This window comes from Tachyglossus aculeatus, chromosome 3, assembly GCF_015852505.1.
Source record: "Tachyglossus aculeatus isolate mTacAcu1 chromosome 3, mTacAcu1.pri, whole genome shotgun sequence".
NCBI classification, from domain to species: Eukaryota; Metazoa; Chordata; class Mammalia; order Monotremata; family Tachyglossidae; genus Tachyglossus; species Tachyglossus aculeatus.
In genome coordinates this window covers 62,269,067-62,294,195 of record NC_052068.1, presented here as the reverse complement: position 1 = coordinate 62,294,195, position 25,129 = coordinate 62,269,067, and the positions used below count along the sequence as shown (strand labels likewise).

The following is a 25,129-nucleotide window of genomic DNA, read 5'->3' as shown; positions in this document are numbered from 1 at the left end:
CAGAGCCTGGATTAGAGCCCAAACCTTCTTTCTGATTCCCAGGCCAGGGCTCTATCCATGTGGCTTCTGCTTAAGTGATTTACTCACAGAAACACAGGTAAGACCACAGCACAACTGGGGAATCCACTAGGCAAAGCTCAGAGAGCTTAGGTGACACGGGTAAAGACCAGAGCATCATCATCATCACCATCAATCGTATTTATTGAGCGCTTACTATGTGCAGAGCACTGTACTAAGCGCTTGGGAAGTACAAATTGGCAACATATAGAGACAGTCCCTACCCTACAGTGGGCTCACAGTCTAAAAGGGGGAGAATTAGGATTCCTGATTCCATGATCTAGTGACCTGTCCCTGGACCAGGACTTGGGTCCAGGACTCAGCATCGATTAGGGCCACAGTTTTTCCAGCCCGGATGCTGATTCCCCTCTGGATTTTCATATCCTTTCACAAGTGCTCCGGCAACGGTAATAAAAATCGCCACAGAGGTGGTCAGCGCTTACTCACTGTGCGATGTGATCTCGGAGCTCTCTTAGCAAAGTCCCCCAAGTTGGTGGCAGCTTGCTCGGAGGTCTGTTCCTTAAGAGCCGGGATGTCTTCTAACACTCCTCAGGTGTTTAACTCATTCCCAGTACTTCCATGCATGTGAAACAATCATCTCGAGATGGATATCACACCAAATGCTACAAACCTGACACTGCAAAAACGTCCTTTCCCTTAACATTTAAAGAACAGAACCTTCCTTGGATTTAAAAAACAACAACAACAACAAGAAGAAACGCTATTCCCTACCTCAGTTCTATATCGAATTGAAGCATTGCGTTGTTATTCCCTCGCCTGGTAATATATTGAAACAGATCTGCTCAGTGCAGGAAGCCAAAACATCCTGATCTCAGGGGAAAAAAAATGTGAGCTATGTGCCCCTTCAGAAGAACTGCACTGGGACACATGGGCACTTGTTTCTTATCTTAACAACCTGTCAGCTGGTTGGCGATTCAATTCTTTTTTGTCCAAGACAATGCCTGCCCTTGAAATGTATTTAAACTGATTCAAAATTATACTGGATTTTAGCGACACCCAGCCAGACTGTCCTTTCAGAGGGCAGGAAGTTTGAACTGTTCAAGGGCTGTTTTGGAAACTGAGACAGAGCAGGCTCAGAAAAAGATGCAGTTCTTCCCCTTGAAATGTATTTAAACGGATTCAAAATTATACTGGATTTTAGCAACACCCAGCCAGACTGACCTTTCAGAGGGCAGGGTGTTTGAACTGTTCAAGGGCTGTTTTGGAAACCGAGACAGAGCAGGCTCAGAAAAAGATTCAGTTCTTCCCGCAACCCCACTCTCCAGTATTCAAAGGCAGGATCCCTGGATAAAAAGGCCTTCAATCCTCTGTAATGGGAGCAGACAAAACTAAAATATTTTTCCTTTGGTGTACTTCAACCAAATGCCGGAAAGCAGCAGGGCCTACTGGATAAAGCATGGGCCTAGGAATCAGAGGACTTGGGTTCTAATCCCGCCTCAGCCTCTTGTCTGCTATGTGACATTGGGCAGGCCATTTCACGTACCTTAGTTACCTCATCTGTAAAATGGGGATTAAGACTGTGAGCCCCATATGGGACATGGATAGCGTCCAACCTTTCATCTATACCAGCGCTTAGGCACATAGTAAGCACTTAACAATTATCATTAAAACAAAACAGAAACAAACCAACCAAAAAAAACAACCAGCTGAGAGCTTTCAGGCTGATCAGGCTGATTGCAGATGGCATCCCTTCTCCCTCTCTTTTCAACTGAGGCCTCTTGAGAGGCTTTATCCTTTTGAAGGAGGAGATATTGGACAAAGCCCCATTGTTCTTCAGTATATTCAGATTTCAAGAATGAAGAATAAGGCTACAAGAAATAAGACTCAGCATAAAAGAAGTCAGACTGTTGGCAAGAAAGAATGGTTGGTTTCGCATTCTCCTTAAAGCACTGTTGGGTGAAGAAAAACAAAGAACCCATCTTGGCCAGAGCCAGGACCCAGAGGTGGTAAGCAAATGGAATCCATTCCCAAGGAAAATTGGAGAGGCCAAAAGTATCTGTAGATTCATTCAATCATATTTATTGAGCGCTTACTGTGAGCAGAGCACTGTACTAAGTGCTTAGAAAGTACAATTCAGCAATAGATACAACCCCTCTGGGCTTGCAGTCTAGATTCAAGTGAAGTTTAGATCAACTCACTTGATGAGTAGATGAATTAGGAGGAAATTTAGGGATGTGGAGGGAAGAAGGAATGTTAGATAGAACCTCCCTAGCCATTAGGATCAGCATCAAGGAGGGCCATCATCAAGCAATCAATCAATCAGTGGTATTTATTGAGTACTTACTGTATGCAGAACACTGTACTAAGCTCTTGGGAGAGTACAATACAACAGAGTTGGTAGTACATGTTCCCTGCCCGAAATGTACTCACAATCCAGAGGGGGAGGCAGACATTAATATAAATAAATAATTTAAGGATGTGTATATATCAATCAATCGTATTTATTGAGCGCTTACTATGTGCAGAGCACTGTACTAAGCGCTTGGGAAGTACAAATTGGCATCACATAGAGACAGTCCCTACCCGATAGTGGGCTCACAGTCTAAAAGGGGGAGATATATATATATATCACCTATATCCTCCCCAACCATCTTGTTATACTGTCAGAGATCGAATACTAGGCTGGATGGATGCCAGTTCTGACCTATTAGGAACATCCCATGCAGTCAAGTTATTTTGCATCTTCTTTTCTCCAAGAAACTCCACTGCTCTGCCAAGCTTATTTTTTCCAAAGGCAGACTCCTCATAAAATCTCCGTGTGATTATTAGATTGCTACAACTCCTTTCTCTGAGGATTTTAAAGCACTTTCGTAGACTTCTCTCAATATCCCTGGGAAGGAGGAAGGGAAGGAGGGAGGGAGGGAAAAGAGAAGGGAGAGAAAAAGAAAGGAAAGGGGAAAAAGAGGGAAGGAGGGAGAGAGGGAAAGAGAGAGGAAGGAGAAAGAAAAGGAAGGAGGGAGGCTGGGAAAGAGAGAGGAAGGAGAAAGAATGGGAAGGAGGGAGGGAGGGAAAGAGAGAGAGGAAGAAGAAAGAAAGGGAAGGAGGGAGGGAGGGAAAGAAAGAGGAAGGAGAAAGAAAGGGAAGGAGGGAGGGAGGGAAAAAAGAAAGGAGAGAAAAAGGAAGGAAAGGGGAAAAAGAGGGAAGGAGGGAGGGAGGGAAAGAGAGAGGAAGGAGAAAGAAAGGGAAGGAGGGAGGGAGGGAGGGAAAGAGAGGAAGGAGAAAGAAAGGGAAGGAGGGAGGGAGGGAAAGAGAGAGGAAGGAGAAAGAAAGGGAGGGAGGGAAAGAGAGAGGAAGGAGAAAGAAAGGGAAGGAGGGAGGGAGGGAAAGAGAGAGGAAGGAGAAAGAAAGGGAAGGAGGGAGGGAGGGAAAGAGAGAGGAAGGAGAAAGAAAGGGAAGGAGGGAGGACAGAAGAAGGGAAGGAGAGGGAGAGAGAAAGGGAGAGAAAGAAGGAGAAATAGAAGAAAGGAGGGAGGGAAGAAGAAGGGAAGGAGAAAGAGGGGAAGAAGGAGAAAGAGGGAAGGAGGGAGGGCAGAAGGGAAGGAGAGAGGGAGGGAGAAAGGAAAGGAAAAAGGGAGAAAGAGAGGGAAGGAGGAAGAAGAAGGAAAGAAGAGAGGAAGGGAGAAGGGAGGGAAAGAAGGAGGAAAGGAGGGAAAGAAAAAGTGAGAAAGGGAGGGAAGGAGGGAGGAAAAGGGAGAAAAGGAGGAAGGGAAGAAGGGAGGGAGGGGAAAGAGTGGAGGAAAGAGGGAGGAAGGGAAAGAGAGAGAAGGAGGGAAGGAGGGAGGGCTTGGTATTACGGGGATCGAAGTAGGTCATTCAGGAATCAGAGGAGAGCTTGTCATTCCTGGCTCCCACTCAAGAGATCATGCAGCCTTTCCCAAAGAACACCCGCCAAGTTAACCACCTTGTCGACCCAGGTATCAATCTGCAATGGCCCCATCGCCTCATATCTTTCCAATTTCCTGGGCCCTCTACACACTTATATTCCCTCAGCTTCCCCAATCTTCCCTCTGCTAGTTCCCTAACCCTCTAACTAGCCCCTCACATCTGCCCCTCTAACTGGGGTTACCCAAACATCAGCTGCACCCTGTCCTTAGCTTCTCAGATCTCCTAGTCAGCAGTTCCCCCATGCATCCTTCCCACGTCCCTCCCATGAGCAGCACTGGTCCTAATCAGAGACAGCGTCACCCATCTTGACGGGATTGTCAGCTCAGCTGTTAGCACCATCCCTTTGACTGTTTGGCAGCAGCAGCTGCAGCAAAGAAGATGATGAGAACAAGGGAAGACCATATGGCTAGAAGCAGCCTGACTTAGTGTCAACAGCCCGGGTGGGTTCACCACTTGTCTGCTGTGTGGCCTTTGGCAAGTCATTTTACTCCTTTGTGCCTCAGTTCCCTCAAGTGTAACATGGGGATTAAGACTGTGAGCCCCACGTGGGACAACATGATTACCTTGTATCTACCCCAGAGCTAAGAACAGTGGTTGACACAGAGTAAGCGCTTAACAGGTGCCAACGTTATTATTTATTTTATTATTATTAGGCAATTACCCAGCAGCCACCGACTGATTTACCATCACCCCTCTCAGCCAGAGCAAGTAGCTGGCAAAATGAAGGCCATTAGTGGGCAAGGGAAAATGACATCCTCAAGGGCAAACACCCCCTCTCTCAGACCCCCTGATGGGAGCAGAGACTTGCTGTTGGAAGCCGTTAGGGAAGCCCTGCTTTCTGAAGTGTCCCAGGCCACTTAATATAATATTTCTTATCAGGGAGCCAGAAAGGAAGTGGATTTTTCTCCCCCTTGTGAACTCATTCATTCATTCATTCATTCAATCGTGTTTATTGAGCGCTTACTGTGTGCAGAGCACTGTACTAAGCACTTGGGAAATATAAGTTGACTCATAATAAGAGGTCATAGTAGTCACCAAACTGAGCACGTGTTAATCAATCAATCGTATTTATTGAGCGCTTACTATGTGCAGAGCACTGTACTAAGCGCTTGGGAAGTACAAATTGGCATCACATAGAGACAGTCCCTACCCAACAGTGGGCTCACAGTCTAAAAGGGGGAGACAGAGAACAGAACCAAACATACCAACAAAATAAAATAAGTAGGATAGAAATGTACAAGTAAAATAAATAAATAAATAAATAAATAGAGTAATAAATATGTACAACCATATATACATATATACAGGTGCCTTTGGGGAAGGGAAGGAGGTAAGACGGGGGGATGGAGAGGGGGACGAGGGGGAGAGGAAAGAAGGGGCTCAGTCTGGGAAGGCCTCCTGGAGGAGGTGAGCTCTCAGCAGGGCCTTGAAGGGAGGAAGAGAGCTAGCTTGGCGGATGGGCAGAGGGAAGGCATTCCAGGCCCGGGGGATGACGTGGGCCGGGGGTCGATGGCGGGACAGGCGAGAGCGAGGTACGGTGAGGAGATTAGTGGTGGAGGAGCGGAGGGGGCGGGCTGGGCAGTAGAAGGAGAGAAGGGAGGTGAGGTAGGAGGGGGCCAGGGGATGGACAGCCTGGAAGCCCAGGGTGAGGAGTTTCTGCCTGATGCGCAGATTGATCGGTAGCCATCGGAGGTTTTTGAGGAGGGGAGTAATATGTCCAGAGCGTTTCTGGACAAAGATAATCTGGGCAGCAGCATGAAGTATGGATTGAAGTGGAGAGAGACACGAGGATGGGAGATCAGAGAGAAGGCTGGTGCAGTAGTCCAGACGGGATAGGATGAGAGCTTGAATGAGCAGGGTAGCGGTTTGGATGGAGAGGAACAAATGGATGGTAACAAATACCACCATTATTATTATTATTAAATGCAGTGCTAGATAATAACGATGGCATTTGTTAAGCACTTACTATATGCAAAGCACTGTTCTAAGCACTGGGGAGGAATACAAGGTGATCAGGTTGTCCCACGTGGGGCTCACAGTCTTAATCGCCATTTTACAGATCAGGTAACAGGCCCAGAGAAGTGAAGTGACTTGCCCAAAGTCACACAGCTGACAAGTGACAGAGCCGGGATTAGAACCCCTGACCTCTGGCTCCCAAGCCCGGGCTCTTTCCACTGAGCCACTCTGCTTCTCATGCTAGATGCACGGTGATCCAGTCGAATACCATCCCCGTCACATACGGAAGGGAGACCAGGCATTGCATCCCCACTTTACAGATGAGGAAGCTGAGGCACAGAGAAGTGAAACGAAGCAGGAAAGTGGCAGGTCTGGGACTAGAATCCAAGTCCTCTCACTCCCGGTCCTGTGTTCTTTTCACTAGGCCACGCTGCTTTTGAAAAATGGAAAAAATTATCCCTGAACCAGTGAGGACATCACCCTACCTGGACACTCCCCTCCAGGAGAAAGCAAGTGTGGTCATTTTAGACCGAAGAAGAAAGTCTGATCTTGCAGATGCGACCTCCTCCTCTCTTCCAGCCTCTGGACATACCGCCTCTGCCTGGGAGAGCAAAATCTCAACTGAAACTCACTGGGAGAGAGCAGTACCTGTATATATGTATATATGTTTGTATATATTTATTACTCTATTTATTTTACTTGTACATATCTACTCTATTTATTTTATTTTGTTAGTATGTTTGGTTTTGTTCTCTGTCTTCCCCTTTTAGACTGTGAGCCCACTGTTGGGTAGGGACTGTCTCTATATGTTGCCAATTTGTACTTCCCAAGCGCTTAGTACAGTGCTCTGCACATAGTAAGCGCTCAATAAATACGATTGATGATGATGATGATGAAGAGAGAGACAGAGACAGAGAGGGAGAGAGAGAGAGATGCAGAGAGAGAGAGAAAGAGACAGAAACCCAGAGAGAGAGAGGGAGAGGGTGCTTTTTAGGGCCTGGGCAAATGAGTTTCTGAAAAATTCATATGCAGACCAGAGAAAAATAATCAATTTTTAATACTCAAGTTGGCCATAAGGCACTCTTTCCTCTTTACTAATCAAGCCAGCCCTTTTCCGAATCAGGTTTTAGACACAGAGCATCAAGAGGAGAGGGAAGAGCATGGAGTGACCCCAGAGAAGAGCAACAAAGAAGAATATTATTAGAGATAGAGATGATAGAGCCCTATGAGGAACTGAGAGCGTAATAAAAATAATTTACTCTGAAGAAGAGAAAACTGACGGTTGACCTCACTGTGTGGATGACTCACAAGCCCATGAAGAGTTGTTTTTTGGAGAGGTTCAATGGCTAGAGGTCTACAAACAGTTACTACAGGAAGGAGACTTCACTGTGGATCTCCAGACAACTCAGGCTTAACCTGCAACAGGGGGGATGAAGGTTAGAGTTAAAGAAGAATGTCTCATCAGAAAGCCTTGCTAAATATTGGACTGGGTTACCGGGAGAGGTGACGGATTCTCCTTCCCAAGAGATGAGAAAAAGGCCCCTTCACCACGCCAATCTATCTGTCTGACAGTTTGGGTATTTTCCCCTTGATTAGAAGGCAGAGCATTGGACATCTCTCTGAAATGCCCCCTGAGTTGGGGCAGTGGGGGTCTATGAGACTATAAACCCTGTAATAAGGAGAATGAAGATTCGATATAATGAAGAATTTCTAATTTCTAGGACTACTAGACTAGAAATTACTGGGCTGGTTACCAGAAAAGGTGATGGAACTCCTCTGATGTTACAAATCAGTCAGAATGTGACAGGGTTGCCTGGGAACCTTAGAACTCCTTTTCTTCTCAGGAATCAGGGCTTGAGGAGAGTTCAGCTTTCAGTCTTTGGCTTCATTCATTCAATTCAATCGTATTTATTGAGCGCTTACTGTGTGCAGAGCACTGGACTAAGCGCTTGGGAAGTCCAAGCTGGCGACATATAGAGACGGTCCCTACCCAACAGCGGGCTCACAGTCTAGAAGGATCCTGTCACTTATACCACCCCACAAGTAGAGCAGCATATTTTGACCTCTGATGATGGCCTCGGTGCTTTCGCTAGTGGATACAGCACAGGTTTGGGAGTCAGAAGGTCGTGGGTTCTAACCCAGTTCCACCACTTGTCTGCTGTGTGACCTTGGGTAAGTCACTTCACTTCTCTGGGCCTCAGTTACCTCGTCTGTAAAATGGGGATTGAGACTGTGAGCCCCGTGTGGGACGGAGACTGTGTGATTTGCTTGTACCCACCCCAGCACTTAGTACAGGAGGCACTTAACAAATACTATAATTTGTAACAAATACCATAATTTGTAACAAATACCATAATTTGTAATAAATACCACAATTATTAACAAATACCAAATTAACATACAAATGAACATCCAAATATGGTAACAAATACAACTATTATAGTGCTTAACAAATGCTATTATTATTATTATCATTATTATTATTATTATTATTATTATTATTATTATTATTATTGCCTCCTGGGTGACCTTGGACAATTCACTTTAGCTCTCTGGGCCTCAGTTTCCTCATCTGTAAAATGGGGATAAGATAGTTGCTCTCCCCACCTCTTAGACTTGTGAATTCCATGCATTCATTCATTCATTCAAACGTATTTATTGAGAGCTTACTGTGTGCAGATCACTGTACTAAGCACTTGGAGCATACAATACAATAATAAACAGATACATTCCCTGTCTAATTGGGAAAGGGACTGTGTCTGATCTGATTTTCATGTATCTACCTCAGTCCTGGGCACTATGTCATGATCTTGTGAGTGCTTAATAAATATCATTTTTAAAAATACAAAAAAATTCACACTAGATTTAAAAGACATTATTATGAGAGTAATTTTTAAATAAGGCATTTTCCCCCCAAATCACCTACTCTTTTACTCTCCCCTTGATCCACTATTTGGAAGTTTCTGTTTGCCTCACCCTTTCAGATAGCTACCTCCAGCTATCTGATCTAGCCATGATCATAGCCATTTGCCATGATCTAGGGAGTGCTTAATAAATATCATTTTAAAAAATACAAAAAAAACCTCATACTGTAGATTTATAAGCCATTATTATGAGAGTAATTTTTTAATAAGGTATCTTCCCCCCAAATCACCTACTCTTTTACTCTCCCCTTGATCCACCATTTGGAAGTTTCTATTTGCCTCGCCCTTTCAGATAGCTACCTCCAGAGTCTGAATAATAATTATATTAATAACAAGAGTCATAATAATATTTTTGGTAAGTGTTTACTATGTGACAAGCTCTGGGGTAGATACAAAATAATCTGGTTGGAAACAGTCCAACATGGAGTTCACAGTCTAAATAGGAGGGAGAACCGGTATGGAATCCCCATTTTACAGAGGAGGAAACTGAAGCCCAGAGAAATGAAGTGACTTGCCCAAGATCATCCAGCAGACAAATGGCAGAGCCAGGATTAGAACCCAGGTCTTTCTGACTCCCAAGCCTGTGTTCTATCCGCTAGGCCACACCTCTTCTCGGGGCTTGACTCGGGGAGCCAAATAAAGTGACATAATGTGATTTATCAATCCATCAGTGGTATTTATTGAGCATTTACTGTGGCAGAGCACTGTATTGATTGATTGAGTGGTGGTAATAATAATAATTATCATCATCATCATCATCATCAATCGTGTTTATTGAGCGCTTACTGTGTGCAGAGCACTGTACTAAGCGCTTGGGAAGTACCAATTGGCAACATATAGAGACTTGTGAAGTGCTTACTAAGTGCCAAGCTGCTGGGGTAGATAGAAGTTGATCGGTTTGGACACAGTCCCTGTCCCACACTCTAAATCCCCTTTTTATAGATAAAATAACTGAAGCCCAGAGAAGTGAAGTGACTTGCCCAGGGTCACACAGCAGACAAGCGGCAGAGCCGAGGGAAGAATCCAGGTCCTTCGGAATCCCAGGCCTATGCTCCTTCCACTAGGCCACACTGCTTCCCCTGAAGTTTGTACAGATTTATTACTCCATTTTACTTGTACATATTTACTATTCTATTTATTTTGTTAATGATGTGCATTTAGCTTTCATTCTATTTGTTCTGACGCCTTGACACCCGTCCACATGTTTTGTTTTGTTGTCTGTCTCCCCCTTCTAGACTGTGAGCCCATTGTTGGGTAGGGACCGTCTCTATATGTTGCCGACTTGTACTTCTCAAGCGCTTAATACAGTGCTCTGCACACAGTAAGCGCTCAATAAATACGATGGAATGAATGAATGAATGAAGTTTACAGCAGGCTGCCTGTTAGCACCAGGGTTGGTCCCTACTGATGCACATGAAAGGACACAGACAGGTTCTAGAAGAGATGGCCTGGGGAATAGAGCACAGGCTTGGGAGTCCGAAAGACCCGGGTTCTTCTCCCGGCTCTGCCATTTATCTGCTGTGTGACCTGGGGCAAATCGCTTCACTTCTCCGGGCCTCAGTTACCTCATCTATAAAATGGGGATTAAGGCTGGGAGCCTCGCACGCGACAGGGACTGTGTCCCGCCTGACTAGATTGTATCTACCCCAGAGACTAGAACAGTACTTGACACATAGTAAAATTCCATTATTTTGATTGCTATTATTTTTGAACATAATAATAATAATAATCTCTCGGTCTGACTGAAAAACGAGCAGAGTTTCCTTTTATCCTGGATTATGTTGAGACGGAAGCACACGTGATTTAGAGAGGGTATTGTGCAACCTGGATTTAACTCTCCACGGATCATCCTGGTGACAGGCGCACGAGACTACAAAAGTTTCCCCGGCCCTTTGCAGTGTCATCCATCAGTGGTATTTATTGCGTACACTGTACTAAGCCCTAGGGAAATTACAATATAACAGAGTTGGCAGACATATTCCCTGCCCACAGTGAGATTAACCCCTCTCAGGGTCACACCTGGAGAGTTTCCAGTGCTCTACCAGTCTCGGCTAAGGGAGGGAGAGTCAAGCAGAGGCCTACCCATTCCATTCCTAGCTTGGCCAGTGGCTATCAATCAATCAATCAATCGTATTTATTGAGCGCTTACTATGTGCAGAGCACTGTACTAAGCGCTTGGGAAGTACAAATTGGCATCACATAGAGACAGTCCCTACCCGATAGTGGGCTCACAGTCTAAAAGGGGGAGACAGAGAACAGAACCAAACATACCAACAAAATAAAACAAGTAGGATAGAAATGTACAAGTAAAATGAATAAATAAATAAATAAACAGAGTAATAAATATGTACAACCATATATACATATATACAGGTGCTGTGGGGAGGGGAAGGCGGTAAGGCGGGGGGATGGAGGGGGGGAGAGGGAGAGGAAGGAGGGGCTCAGTCTGGGAAAGCCTCCTGGAGGAGGTGAGCTCTCAGCAGGGCCTTGAAGGGAGGAAGAGAGCTAGCTTGGCGGATGGGCAGAGGGAGGGCATTCCAGGCCCGGGGGATGACGTGGGCCGGGGGTCGATGGCGGGACAGGCGAGAGCGAGGTACAGTGAGGAGATTAGTGGTGGAGGAGCGGAGGGTGCGGGCTGGGCAGTAGAAGGAGAGAAGGGAGGTGAGGTAGGAGGGGGGCGAGGTGATGGACAGCCTTGAAGCCCAGGGTGAGGAGTTTCTGCCTGATGCGCAGATTGATCGGTAGCCATTGGAGGTTTTTGAGGAGGGGAGTGATATGTCCAGAGCGTTTCTGGACAAAGATAATCCGGGCAGCAGCATGAAGTATGGATTGAAGTGGAGAGAGACACGAGGATGGGAGATCAGAGAGAAGGCTAGTGCAGTAGTCCAGACGGGATAGGATGAGAGCTTGAATTAGCAGGGTAGCGGTTTGGATGGAGAGGAAAGGGCGGATCTTGGCAATGTTGCGGAGCTGAGACCGGCAGGTTTTGGTGACGGCTTGGATGTGAGGGGTGAATGAGAGAGCGGAGTCGAGGATGACACCAAGGTTGCGGGCTTGTGAGACGGGAAGGATGGTAGTGCCGTCAACAGAGATGGGAAAGTCAGGGAGAGGACAAGGTTTGGGAGGGAAGACAAGGAGCTCAGTCTTCGACATGTTGAGCTTTAGGTGGCGGGCGGACATCCAGATGGAGATGTCCTGAAGGCAGGAGGAGATGCGAGCCTGGAGAGAGGGGGAGAGAGCAGGGGCAGAGATGGAGATCTGGGTGTCATCAGCGTAGAGGTGATAGTTGAAGCCGTGGGAGCGAATGAGGTCACCAAGGGAGTGAGTGTAGATTGAGAACAGAAGGGGACCAAGCACTCTCTCTCTCTCTCTCTTCTTTGTCTGTCTCTCTATTCCTCTATCTGTTCCTCTATGTCTCTGTCTCTATCTCTGTCTCTGTCACTCTCTCATCCCAGCAGGGGCAGGCGGGGAAGTCCTGTGACTGAGCCCTCTCATCGGCATTTTGACTGCATTTCTGCTGCCGTGGGAGGCAGAGCTGAAAGAGACAGGAGGGAAGATATTTGTGAACAAGTAACCTTTTCAGGAAATCTTCTTCTTTGGAGCTGTGGGGTTAGGGTGGGGGGCTAGTGAGTGGAAGGCCATCTACTACAAGTCAAAACTCACCCGTGCTGGCCAGCAGCTGCACGGGAGAGAGTAGAGGGTGGCGACTCAAGCTTAATGCATGGAAGGAAGCAATGGTAAACCACTTCCATATTTTTAACCAAGAAAACTGTATGGATACTCTACCTGAACAATTGCAGATGGAGAACGGAGCGTTCTGGGAGAGATGTGTCCATGGAGTCGCTGTGGGTTGGAAACAACTCGCCGGCATAAGACAAGATAATAATGAGTTTAAAGGCTGTCATCTATCATCCTCTGGTGGCAGTGATTTTTTTTTTTTATCAGTAGCTTAGGGAAATCCAGTCCCAGCGTCTTGGGTCATATTTTCAAAATGATGCTAAGGGGGAATTGGAGTTGCAGTCTGGGCTCCTAACTTTGATTGGCATGAAGGGGGGAGAGGGTGAAGTGGGTATGCAGCAGGCCCCCCACCCTAACCCCACAGCTCCAAAGAAGAAGATTTCCTGAAAAGGTTACTTGTTCACAAATATCTTCCCTCCTGTCTCTTTCAGCTCTGCCTCCCACGGCAGCAGAAATGCAGTCAAAATGCCGATGAGAGGGCTCAGTCACAGGACTTCCCCGCCTGCCCCTGCTGGGATGAGAGAGTGACAGAGACAGAGATAGAGACAGAGACATAGAGGAACAGATAGAGGAATAGAGAGACAGACAAAGAAGAGAGAGAGAGAGAGTTGTAGAGCCATAAACAGAGACAGAAACACAGACAAAGAATAAAGAATTGAGACAGAGAAATTTTACAGCTCTAAACAGACAGAGCCATAAACAGACAGAGGCATAGACAGACAAATAAAGAATAGAGACAGAGACATAGAGCCATAAACAGAGACAGATAAAGGCATAGAGAGACAGACAAATAAAGACTAGAGACAGAGACATAGAGCCATAAACCGAGACAGAAACAGAGACAGACAAAGAATAAAGAATAGAGACAGAGACATAGAGCCATAAACAGACAGAGGCATAGACAGGCAAATAAAGAATAGGGACAGAGACATAGAGCCATAAACAGAGACAGATGAAGGCATAGAGAGACAGACAAATAAAGACTAGAGACAGAGACATAGAGCCATAAACAGAGACAGATGGAGGCACAGAGAGACAGACAAATAAATAATAGAGACAGGGACAGAGAGGCATAAACAGAGACAAAGAGAGACAGATTAAAAATAGAGACAGAGAGGTATAAACAGAGACAGCGACAGATTAAAAATAGAGCCAGAGAGGCATAAACAGAGACAGCGAGACAAAAATAAAGATGAGGCATAGAGAAGAGAGAGATTAAGAGCAGAGACATATGAGACAGATATTGACAGAGAACATAGAGACAGAGGCAGTGAAGTAATAATAATAATAATGATGGTATTTGTTAAGCACTTACTATGTGCAAAGCAATGTTCTAAGCACTGGGGGGGATACAAGGTGATGAGGTTATCCCATGTGGGGCCCACAGTCTTCATCCCCATTTTATAGATGAGGTAACTGAGGCTTCGAGAAGTTAAGTGACTTGCCCAAGGTCACATAGCAGACATGTGGTGGAGCCGGAATTCAAACCCATGACCTCTGACTCCAAAGCCCATGCTCTTTCCACTGAGCCACGCTGCTTCTGTAGATGTAGAGAGACAAAGAATAGACACAGAGACATAGACAAAGACATGGAGACAGACAAAGACATAGAGAGACAGACCAAACACAGAGACATGAAGACAGACAGGGCTGGGTGGAGGAAGGGGATGGAAGGAGGTGGGAGAAGAGTCTATGAGATGGCAAACTATGACTGTCAAACCAATTTTCTTGATCAGAGAAGGTGGTTGGGACTCAATGAGCCTATTCACCCACTAATCAAATCCAGCTGGTGTTGAACCAATCAGATGGTTCAACATGGGGTCCCCATACAATAATAACTTCAACTGTTTATGCCTCTCTGTCTCTATATGTCTCTATTTGTCTCTGTTTTTGTCCCTAGTCTTTATCTCTCTATGCCTCGGTCTCCATTTTGGTGGGGGGACTCCACGAAGGGAGGTGATCCCAAACCGGTGTTTGACTTTGGTAGAACCAGAATATCGAAAAGTGACCAACGGCCTGGAGTAATTCAAGGGATGGACTCCCTTGAAAATGAAAGGCTTTGGGTCACCAGTGTTTGGATGGAATCAGAATATCGAAAGGTGACCAACAGCCTGGCGTAATTCAAGGGATGGACTCCCTTGAAAATGAAAGGCTTTGGGTCACCAGTGTCTGGTGGAATCAGAATATCGAAAGGTGACCCAGAGCCTTTCATTTTCAAGGGAGTCCATCCCTTGAAATACGCCAGGCTGTCAGGTACCTATGAAAAGACCAACAGAAGGGAAAAAGAGACAGCATCTCTACCCTGGGCCACGATCAGGTGGTTTTGCAAGATCTAATGAAAGTTCCTACTTTCCAGACTCTACTGCCTCACAACTGTGGGGTGGTTTTTTTTTTTTTCCGATTTACCTGCCCCAGAGAAATGTTTCCAAGCAGTTCCAATAATGGAAGCTAACCATTCTCAAAACTCATAATGATCTGATTACCAGAGCAAAGAAGTACTGAGAATCAATCCATCGTATTTATTGAGCACCTTACTGGGTACAGAACACTGTACTAAGTACTTGGCAAAGTACAGTACAACAGAATTGGTAGACACATTCCTTGTCCACAGTGAGCTCACAGTTTAGAGGAAAGAACTAAGAAACAGTACCAACACTTCACGCACAACTTCACGGATACAAAATACGCATTATTAATTTATTGTATTTTTTTACATCTAGCCATCTTCAGAAAGACACCACCCATGGAGGAATTAAACCTTCCCCATGTTCTCCAGAGCTGCAATAAAAACTCCAACTCAGAAGCTGGAAGCTGTCATAACTAAATTAGGCAAGCAGATCTGATAGACTGGAGTTTTCACAGTGTTCCTTGGTTCTAAAGAGAGAATCTCTAGTAATAACTTAGACGCCACAGAGGAAACTCAACCAAATTTTGTGGTAGGGAAGGGAGAATTGAAGGATGCCAGAGCTAAATCGCCCCTCTGGTGTTTTCACAAAAGGAGCAAGCGTAAAGCAGTTAGGGGCTTTGCCCACTCTGCAAATTCCCAGCAGGATCAGTGGTCAATCAATCAATCAATCAATCGTATTTATTGAGCGCTTACTGTGTGCACAGCACTGTACTAAGCGCTTGGGAAGTACAAGTTGGCAACATAAGCAGGCACTCCGGAATCTTGCCCAGGATGGTCAGTCACTCAATGCCCAGCTAGCCTCATGGGCTCTGAACTTCTCCGCATCAGCCAGCTAACAAGTCAGTCAACTCCAGGACTGTACTGCTGGTATTTTTTGAACGTCCCCTGGCGCAATGCAATGTACTAAGTGCTTTTTTTCCTGGTATTTGTAAAGCACTCGCTATGTGCCAGGCACTGTACTAAGCGCTGGGGTAGATACAAGCTAATCAGTTTGGAGCCAGAGTCTGCCCCACATGGGGCTCACAGTCTTAATCCCCATTTTACAGAGGAGGTAACTGGGGCCCAGAGAAGTGAAGTGACTTGCTCCAGGTCACACAGCAGAGAAGTGGCGGAACCGGGATTAGAACCCGGGTCCTTCCAACTCCCAGGCCCATGCTCTATCCACTAGCCCACGCTGCCTCTCCAGTGCTCGCTTGCAAAAAAACACCAAGAAACTAGGTTGCATTAGTATACGGGGAACAGGGCGGAAAAAATATTCGTTGAAAGGATATCTCCAAGAGGACCAGAATTTGTAACCGGGATGATCGTGCGGCAGTGGCCGGTGGTTTGGGCCGTCCCACCATCTTGAGTCACCATCTTGAGTCATCTTGAGCCCACCTTTTAGACTGTGAGCCCACTGTTGGGTAAGGACTGTCTCCATATGTTGCCAATTTGTACTTCCCAAGCGCTTAGTACAGTGCTCTGCACACAGTAAGCGCTCAATAAATACGATTGATGATCTTGAATGAATGAATGAATGAATCTCTGCCAGGCCAGAGAGCTCATTCCCGGGCACAGGGAATGAGATACCCTTCCTCCTCCCAGCTGAACAGAGGGAACAATTTGCCAATGCATCCTCCTGACTCATAGCTATGCAACTTGCCGAATTATTTTCCAGGGGAAAATGGGGAGGGGGTTCAGGAATTCTCAACCACGCACACCGTGGCCAATTCCAAGCGGTCTCCCTGCTTCTTAGTTTTCCATTTCCTGCTGCATTCTTTGGGCCACGGCAGTGATGAGGGCGGCCCCCTTCCCACTCCCATCTTCCGACAGCAAGAAAGTCACGTCGCACTGAGGAGCCAGCTCTTTTACTGTTTCCTGTAGGATCTGGGAAAAGCTACAGAGAGAAAGAGAGAGAGAGAGAGACGTGCATTGGTCACCACTTCTGCAGAGACTGTTTGGGCTTATTCATAAATGATCCAAAAGCCTCCATTATGGAGTGTTGCAGTGTGATCCCTTGCTTTATTTTTTTTTTTTTCAGATTTTAATTGTTCCGTTGGAAGACAGAGAGGATCTTGTGGCCAGCAAGTCTGTATGAGCGTGGCCTTTGGGGGCCAGGGATTCTGAACAGGTCCAAGGTGGCTATGAAAGAAAGAAATGAACAAGGAGGTGACGCTGTTTGGCAGCTGGAAGAACAAAGCAAGTCTGAGTCCCCACTGTGATGCTGTAACATATTAACGTCCGTCTCCCTCTCCTGACTGTAAGCTCACTGTGGGCAGGGAACGTATCTGTTTATTGTTATATGTGCTGTCCCAAGTGCTCAGTACAGTGCTCTGCACACAATAAGCGCTCAATAAATGCAATTGAATGAATGAATGAATGAATGATTGAAGTTTGACCTTAAGCATCTCTTTCACCTGCTCTGGCCCTCACCTTGCCCATCTATAAAAGAAGGAAGAATTTTCTTGTTTCTGGCTAATCATAGATGTATAATGAGGCAAGCAGGGCCTCTATGAAGGTGAACTTTATGAGCATCTTCAGCCTGATGGAGGAAAAATTCTAGCCACAAATCGATGAGTCTGTGACTTTTCTCACAGCTCTCAGTAGAATCACAGAAATCAGTCGCTCTAGGCTGTAAGTTCGTTGAGGGCTGGAGCGTGTCGACCAAATTTGTTATGCTCTATCAATCAATCAATGGTATTTACTGAGTGCTTACTATGTGCAGAGCACTGTACTAAGCACTCGGGAGAATAGCGGCCACGTTCCCCGCCCATAACGAGCTTACAGTCTATTATGTTATGCTATCTGTTATGCTCTATCAATCAATCAATAGTATTTATTGAGTGCTTATTATGTTCAGAGCACTGTACTGAGCACTCGGGAGAATAACGGCCACGTTCCCGGCCCATAACGAGCTTACAGTCTATTATGTTATGCTATCTGTTATGCTATATCAATCAATCAATAGTATTTATTGAGTGCTTATTATGTGCAGAGCACTGTACTAAGCACTCGGGAGAATGCGACAAAATAGAATTAGCGGCAACATTCCCCGCCCATAACGAACTGACAGTCTATTATGTTATGCTATCTGTTATGCTATATCAATCAATCAATAGTATGTATTGAGTGCTTATTATGTGCAGAGCACTGTAATAATAATAATAATGGCATTTATTAAGCGCTTACTATGTGCAAAGCACTGTTCTAAGCACTGGGGAGGTTAAAAAGTGATCAGGTTGTCCCACGGGGGGCTCACAGTCTTAATCCCCATTTTACAGATGAGGTAACTGAGACACAGAGAAGTTAAGTGACTTGCCCAAAGTCACACAGCTGACAAGTACTAAGCACTCGGGAGAATACGACACAATAGAATTAGGGGCCACGTTCCCCGCCCATAACGAGTTTACAGTCTATTGTGTTAGGCTATCTGTTATGCTATATCAATCAATCAATAGTATTTATTGAGTGTTTATTATGTGCAGAGCACTGTAATAGTAATAATAATAATGGCATTTATTAAGTGCTTACTATGTGCAAAGCACTGTTCTAAGCGCTGGGGAGGTTACAAGGTGATCAGCTTGTCCCACATGGGGCTCACAGTCTTAATCCCCATTTTACAGATGAGGGAACTGAGACACAGAGAAATTAAGTGACTTGCCCAAAGTAACACAGCTGACAAGTACTAAGCACTTGGGAGAATACGACACGATAGAATTAGCGGCTACGTGCCCCACCCATAACGAGTTTACAGTCTATTATATTATGTTAATATATAATTCTAATTCTGTTGTTTTGTATTTTCCTGAGTGCTTATTACAGTGCTCTGCACACAGTGATTGCTCAATAAAGGCGACTGATCAATTAATGTTTTTTTATTGAGCACCTGCTGTGTGCAGAATCCTGTACTAAGCACTTGGGAGAGTTTCATAAATGTCTACCTCCCTGCCCTTGCCTGTAAGCTTGTTATGGGCAGGGAAATTGGCTGCTAATTCTATCGTATTCTCCTGAGTGCTTAGTACAGTGCTCTGCACATAATAAGCACTCAATAAATACTATTGATTGATTGATATAGCATAACAGAGCCCCCTGTGGGACAACCTGATCACCTTATAACCTCCCCAGCGCTTAGAACAGTGCTTTGCATATAGTAAGCGCTTAATAATAATATAATAATAATGGTATTTGTTAAGCGCTTACTATGTGCAAAGCACTGTTCTAAGCGCTGGGGAGCTTACAAGGTGATCAGGTTGTCCCACGGGGGGCTCACAGTTTTAATCCCCATTTTACAGATGAGGGAACTGAGGCCCAGAGAATCAATCAATCAATCATATTTATTGAGCGCTTACTGTGTGCAGAGCACTGTACTAAGCGCTTGGGAAGTACAAGATGGCAACATATAGAGACAGTCCCTACCCAACAGTGGGCTCACAGTCTGAAAGGTGGGCTCACAGTCTAAGAGGTGTGAAGTGACTTGCCCAAAGTCACACAGCTGACAGTTGGCGGAGCCGGAATTTGAACCCATGACCACTGACTCCAAAGCCCGGGCTCTTTCCACTGAGCCACGCTGCTTCTCCAAATACTTAAAATGCTTAACAAATACCATCATCATTATTATTATTATTATTATTAAGTGGCGGACCCGGGATTTGAACCCATGACCTCTGACTCCAAAGCCCGGGCTCTTTCCACTGAGCCACACTGCTTCTCCAAATACTTAAAATGCTTAACAAATGCCATCATTATTATTATTATTAAGTGGCGGAGCCGGGATTTGAACCCATGACCTCTGACTCCAAAGCCCGGGCTCTTTCTACGGAGCCACGCTGCTTCTCCAAATACTTAACAAATGCCATCGTTATTATTATTAAGTGGCGGAGCTGGGATTTGAACCCATGACCTCTGACTCCAAAGCCTGTGCTCTTTCCACTGAGCCACGTTGCTTCTCCAAATACATAAAATGCTTAACAAATGCCATCATTATTATTATTAAGTGGCGAAGTGGGATTTGAACCCATGGCCTCTGACTCCAAAGCCCGGGCTCTTTCCACGGAACCACGCTGTTTCTCCAAATACTTAAGAAATGCCATCCTTATTATTATTAAGTGGCGGAGCTGGGATTTGAACCCATGGTCTCTACTCCAAAGCCCGGGCTCTTTCCACTGAACCACGCTGCTTCTCCAGATACTTAAAATGCTTAACAAATGCCATCATTATTATTATTAAGTGGCGGAGCCGGCATTTGAACCCATGACCTCTGACTCCAAAGCCCGGGCTCTTTCCACGGAGCCACGCTGCTTCTCCAAATACTTAACAAATGCCATCGTTATTATTATTAAGTGGCGGAGCTGGGATTTGAACCCATGACCTCTGACTCCAAAGCCTGTGCTCTTTCCACTGAGCCACATTGCTTCTCCAAATACATAAAATGCTTAACAAATGCCATCATTATTATTATTAAGTGGCGGAGCCGGCATTTGAACCCATGACCTCTGACTCCAAAGCCCGGGCTCTTTCCACTGAGCCATGCTGCTTCTCCAAATACTTAACAAATGCCATCATTATTGTTATTAAGTGGAGGAGCTGGGATTTGAACCCATGGCCTCTACTCCAAAGCCCGGGCTCTTTCCACTGAGCCACGCTGCTTCTCCAAATACATAAAATGCTTAACAAATGCCATCATTATTATTATTAAGTGGCAGAGCCGGGATTTGAATCCATGACCTCTGACTCCAAAGCCCGGGCTCTTTCCACTGAGCCACGCTGCTTCTCCAAATACTTAATATATATACCATCATCATTATTATTATTATTAAGTGGCGGAGCCGGGATTTGAACCCATGACCTCCGACTCCAAAGCCCGGGCTCTTCCCACTGAGCCACGCTGCTTCTCCAAATACTTAAAATGCTTAACAAATGCCATCATTATTATTATTAAGTGGCGCAGACGGGATTTGAACCTCTGACTCCAAAGCCCGGGCTCTTTCCACTGAGCCACGCTGCTTCTCCAAATACTTAACAAATGCCATCGTTATTATTACTAAGTGGCGGAGCCGGGATTTGAACCCATGACCTCTGACTCCAAAGCCTGAGAGGAGGAAAGGAGGGCTTAGGGAAGGCCTCTCCTTCAGTGAGGCTTCCAAGTGGAGGGGGAATCATCGCCCGTCGGCGACGAGGAGGGAGGGCGATCCGGGCCAGCGACAGGACGTGGGGGAGAGGATGGCGGCCAAATGGCTGAGATCGGGGGGCATTGGGAAGATCAGCCTCAGCGGAGTGATGGAGGTTGGAGTAGGAGAATAGCAGGGTGAGGTCAATCAATCAATCAATCAATCGTATTTATTGAGCGCTTACTATGTGCAGAGCACTGTACTAAGCGCTTGGGAAGTACAAATTGGCATCACATAGAGACAGTCCCTACCCAACAGTGGGCTCACAGTCTAAAAGGGGGAGACAGAGAACAGAACCAAACATACCAACAAAATAAAATAAGTAGGATAGAAATGTACAAGTAAAATAAATAAATAAATAAATAAATAGAGTAATAAATATGTACAACCATATATACATATATACAGGTGCTGTGGGGAAGGGCAGGAGGTAAGACGGGGGGATGGAGAGGGGGACGAGGGGGAGAGGAAAGAAGGGGCTCAGTCTGGGAAGGCCTCCTGGAGGAGGTGAGCTCTCAGCAGGGCCTTGAAGGGAGGAAGAGAGCTAGCTTGGCGGAGGGGCAGAGGGATTGGGGGCATTCCAGGCCCGGGGGATGACGTGGGCCGGGGGTCGATGGCGGGACAGGCGAGAGCGAGGTACGGTGAGGAGATTAGTGGTGGAGGAGCGGAGGGTGCGGGCTGGGCAGGAGAAGGAGAGAAGGGAGGTGAGGTAGGAGGGGGCCAGGGGATGGACAGCCTGGAAGCCCAGGGTGAGGAGTTTCTGCCTGATGCGCAGATTGATCGGTAGCCATTGGAGGTTTTTGAGGAGGGGAGTAATATGTCCAGAGCGTTTCTGGACAAAGATAATCCGGGCAGCAGCATGAAGTATGGTCACGGAGGTCACGGAGTACTCACTGGGGGTGCAGCTTGTAGAGCGTCCCGTCCACCCCGACGGTGATCTTCAGATGCTTGAGTTTCCTGTCCTCCCTCCTCTTGTCCGCCACGGCCGCCAGGCCCGCCCCGCACAGCTGGGCCGCGCGCCGGGACACGGCGCCGCACACTTCCTTGACCACGATGCTGTCCTCGCACGTGGAGTCCAGGCCCAGCTGCTGCAGGACCCGCCTCACCTGGAGCAGGGCCAGGCGGTCGCTGCCCGCCCGGACGAAAGCCGCGTGAGATAGGATGGTAAGCGCTCAATAAATACGATTGATGATGATGAGACGGCGTCGCCTCGCCTCCTCCAGGAGGCCTTCCCAGACTGAGCCCCCTTTTTCCTCTCCTCCTCCCCATCCCCCCCACCCTACCTCCTTCCCCTCAATCAATCAATCGTATTTATTGAGCGCTTACTGTGTGCAGAGCACTGGACTAAGCGCTTGGGAAGTACAATTCGGCAACACATAGAGACGGTCCCTACCCAACAGCGGTAGAAGACTGTGCTCCCCACAGCACCTGTATGTATGTTTGTACAGATTTATTTTACTTGTACATATTGACTATTCTATTTATTTTGTTAACCATTCATTCATTCAATCGTATTTATCGAGCGCTTACTGTGTGCAGAGTACTGTACTAAGCGCTTGGGAAGTACAAGTTGACAATGTGCATCTAGCTTTATTTCTAATTTATTCTAATGACGTCTAGACTAATTATTCTAGACTGTGAGCCCACCTTCTAGACTGTGAGCCCACTGTTGGGTAGGAACTGTCTCTATATGTTGCCACCCAAGTTAACAATGTGCATCTAGCTTTATTTCTAATTTATTCTAATGACTTCTAGACTAATTATTCGAGACTGTGAGCCCACCTTCTAGACTGTGAGCCCACTGTTGGGTAGGGACTGTCTCTATATGTTGCCACCTTGTACTTCCCAAGCGCTTAGTACAGTGCTCTGCACACATTAAGCGCTCAATAAATACGATTGATTGATTGATTGACTTGACACCTGTCCATATGTTGTTGTCTGTCTCCCCCTTCTAGACTGTGAGCCCATTGTTGGGTAGGGACTGTCTCTATATGTTGCCACCTAGTACTTCCCAAGCGCTTAGTACAGTGCTCTGCACACAGTAAGTGCTCAGTAAATACGATTGATTGATTGATTGACTTGACACCTGTCCACATGTTTCGTTTTGTTCCCTGTCTCCCCCTTCTAGACTGTGAGCCCGTTGTTGGGTAGGGACCGTCTCTATATGTTGCCAACTTGGACTTCCCAAGCGCTTAGTGCAGTGCTCTGCACACAGTAAGTGCTCAATAAATACGATTGACTGTGACTGAATGAGTGAATAATAATAGTAATGATGGCATTTGTTAAGCGCTTACTATGTTCAGAGCACTGTTCTAAGCACTGGGGAGGATACAAGGTGATCAGATTGTCCCACGTGGGGCTCACAGTCTTCATCCCCATTTTACAGATGAGGGAGCTGAGGCACAGAGAGTGAAGTGACTTGCCCAAAGTCACACAGCTGACAAGCGGCGGAGTCGGGATTAGAACCTAGGACCTCTGGCTCCCAAGCCCGGGCGCTTTCCACTGAGTCACTCTGGTCCGGCCTGGCACCTCACACCCCCCCCCTCGCTATCCCTGAGTATGATTTTTTTCCCGATACGCCACTAATAACTGTGGTATTTGTTAAGCACTGGGGTAGATAAAACACACAGCATAGTGGATAAAGCACGCGCTTGGTCATGGGTTCGAATTCCAGCTCCGCCGCTTGTCTGCTGTGTGACCTTAGGCAAGTCACTTCACTTCTCTGGGTCTCAGTTCCCTCATCTGTAAAATGGGGATAAAGACTGTGAGCCCTATGTGGCACAGGGACTGTGTCCAAGCCGATTATTTTGTACCTTCTCCGGTGCTTAGAACAGCGCCTGGCACATAGTAAGCGCTAAAAAAAAGCCACTTTTATTATCATAGAAGATCATCAGGGTGGGCACAGTCTCTGCCCCACATGGGGCTCTCATTCTAAGGAGGACGGAGGAAGGGGGGAGAGCGAATAGGGTTTGAATTCCCATTTTACAGATGAGGAAAATGAGGAACAGTGAAATTAAGCTGCTGGCCCAAGGGCACGGATCAGGGAAGTGGAAAAGCAGGGATTACAACCCAGAAAGGAGGAGAGGGAAAGAGAGGAGAGAAAGAGCGAGAGAACCCAAGCGCTTAGTACAGTGCTCTGCACACAGTAAGTGCTCAATAAACACAACTGAATGAATGAATGAATGAGACAGAGATGAGACAGAGATTAGTTCTGTTGGGTAATCTGTATATCTTTTGTTTTTTCTGGACTGGCAAAGATGCATGCAGCATAATAATAATGATGGCATTTATTAAGTGCTTACTAAGTGCAAAGCACTGTTCTGAGCACTGGGGGGGGGGTTACAAGGTGATCAGGTTGTCCCACGGGGAGCTCACGGTCTTCATCCCCATTTTACAGATGAAGGAACTGAGGCCCAGAGAAGTCAAGTGACTTGCCCAAAGTCACACAGCTGATAATTGGCGGAGCCAGGATTTGAACCCACGACCTCTGACTCCAAAGCCTGTGCTCTTCTCCACTGAGCCAGTTGCCACCCCACTCATTAGACAATACTGCCGATTTCTGTCTGTGCCACTCCGCTTCGAGCAGGATCTTAATGAGCAATATAGAAGAACTAGGAGTTTTGGGAATCAGAAAAATGGTATCCTTCTCCTAATTCACAGATCGGGACCGTTTTCATCTCTTTCAGGGTTCCTGCTCCTTCTCAGACCCTAGATGGAAAGTCTTATGGAGGTCCAAAACATTACAGGAGCAGCAAAACCCATGATCGCCTGAAAATTGGCGTGTCCTACCTCTAAACACTTGATATTCACCCACCTCAGCCCCACAGCACTTAGATACATAGCCGTAATTATTTACACTAATGTGCATCTCTCCCTCTAGACTGTAAATTCCCTGTGGGGAGGGAATTGGTCTACCAACTCTGTTGTACTGTACTCTCCCAAGCACTTAATCAATCAATCAATCAATCAGTCAATCAATCAATCATATTTATTGA

At 46.2% G+C, this 25,129-nt stretch overlaps 1 protein-coding gene across 4 annotated transcripts in view; it reads right to left on the bottom strand.

The window, feature by feature from the left end:
- Window positions 1-16,468: 16,468 nt before the first annotated feature.
- Window positions 16,469-25,129, bottom strand: part of HKDC1 (hexokinase domain containing 1) — a 68,836-nt gene continuing 60,175 nt past the window's right edge. For 2 of the 4 annotated variants that reach the window (XM_038743782.1, XM_038743781.1), the window contains exons 17-18: window positions 22,029-22,262; window positions 16,469-16,864 (exon numbers count right to left, since the gene is read on the bottom strand). In XM_038743782.1, coding sequence (XP_038599710.1) covers window positions 16,720-16,864; window positions 22,029-22,262 — 379 coding nt within the window. In that variant the 3' untranslated portion in view covers window positions 16,469-16,719. The remainder of the gene's footprint in view (window positions 16,865-22,028; window positions 22,263-25,129) is intronic. The other 2 variants (XM_038743780.1, XM_038743779.1) reach the window with 1 other exon arrangement.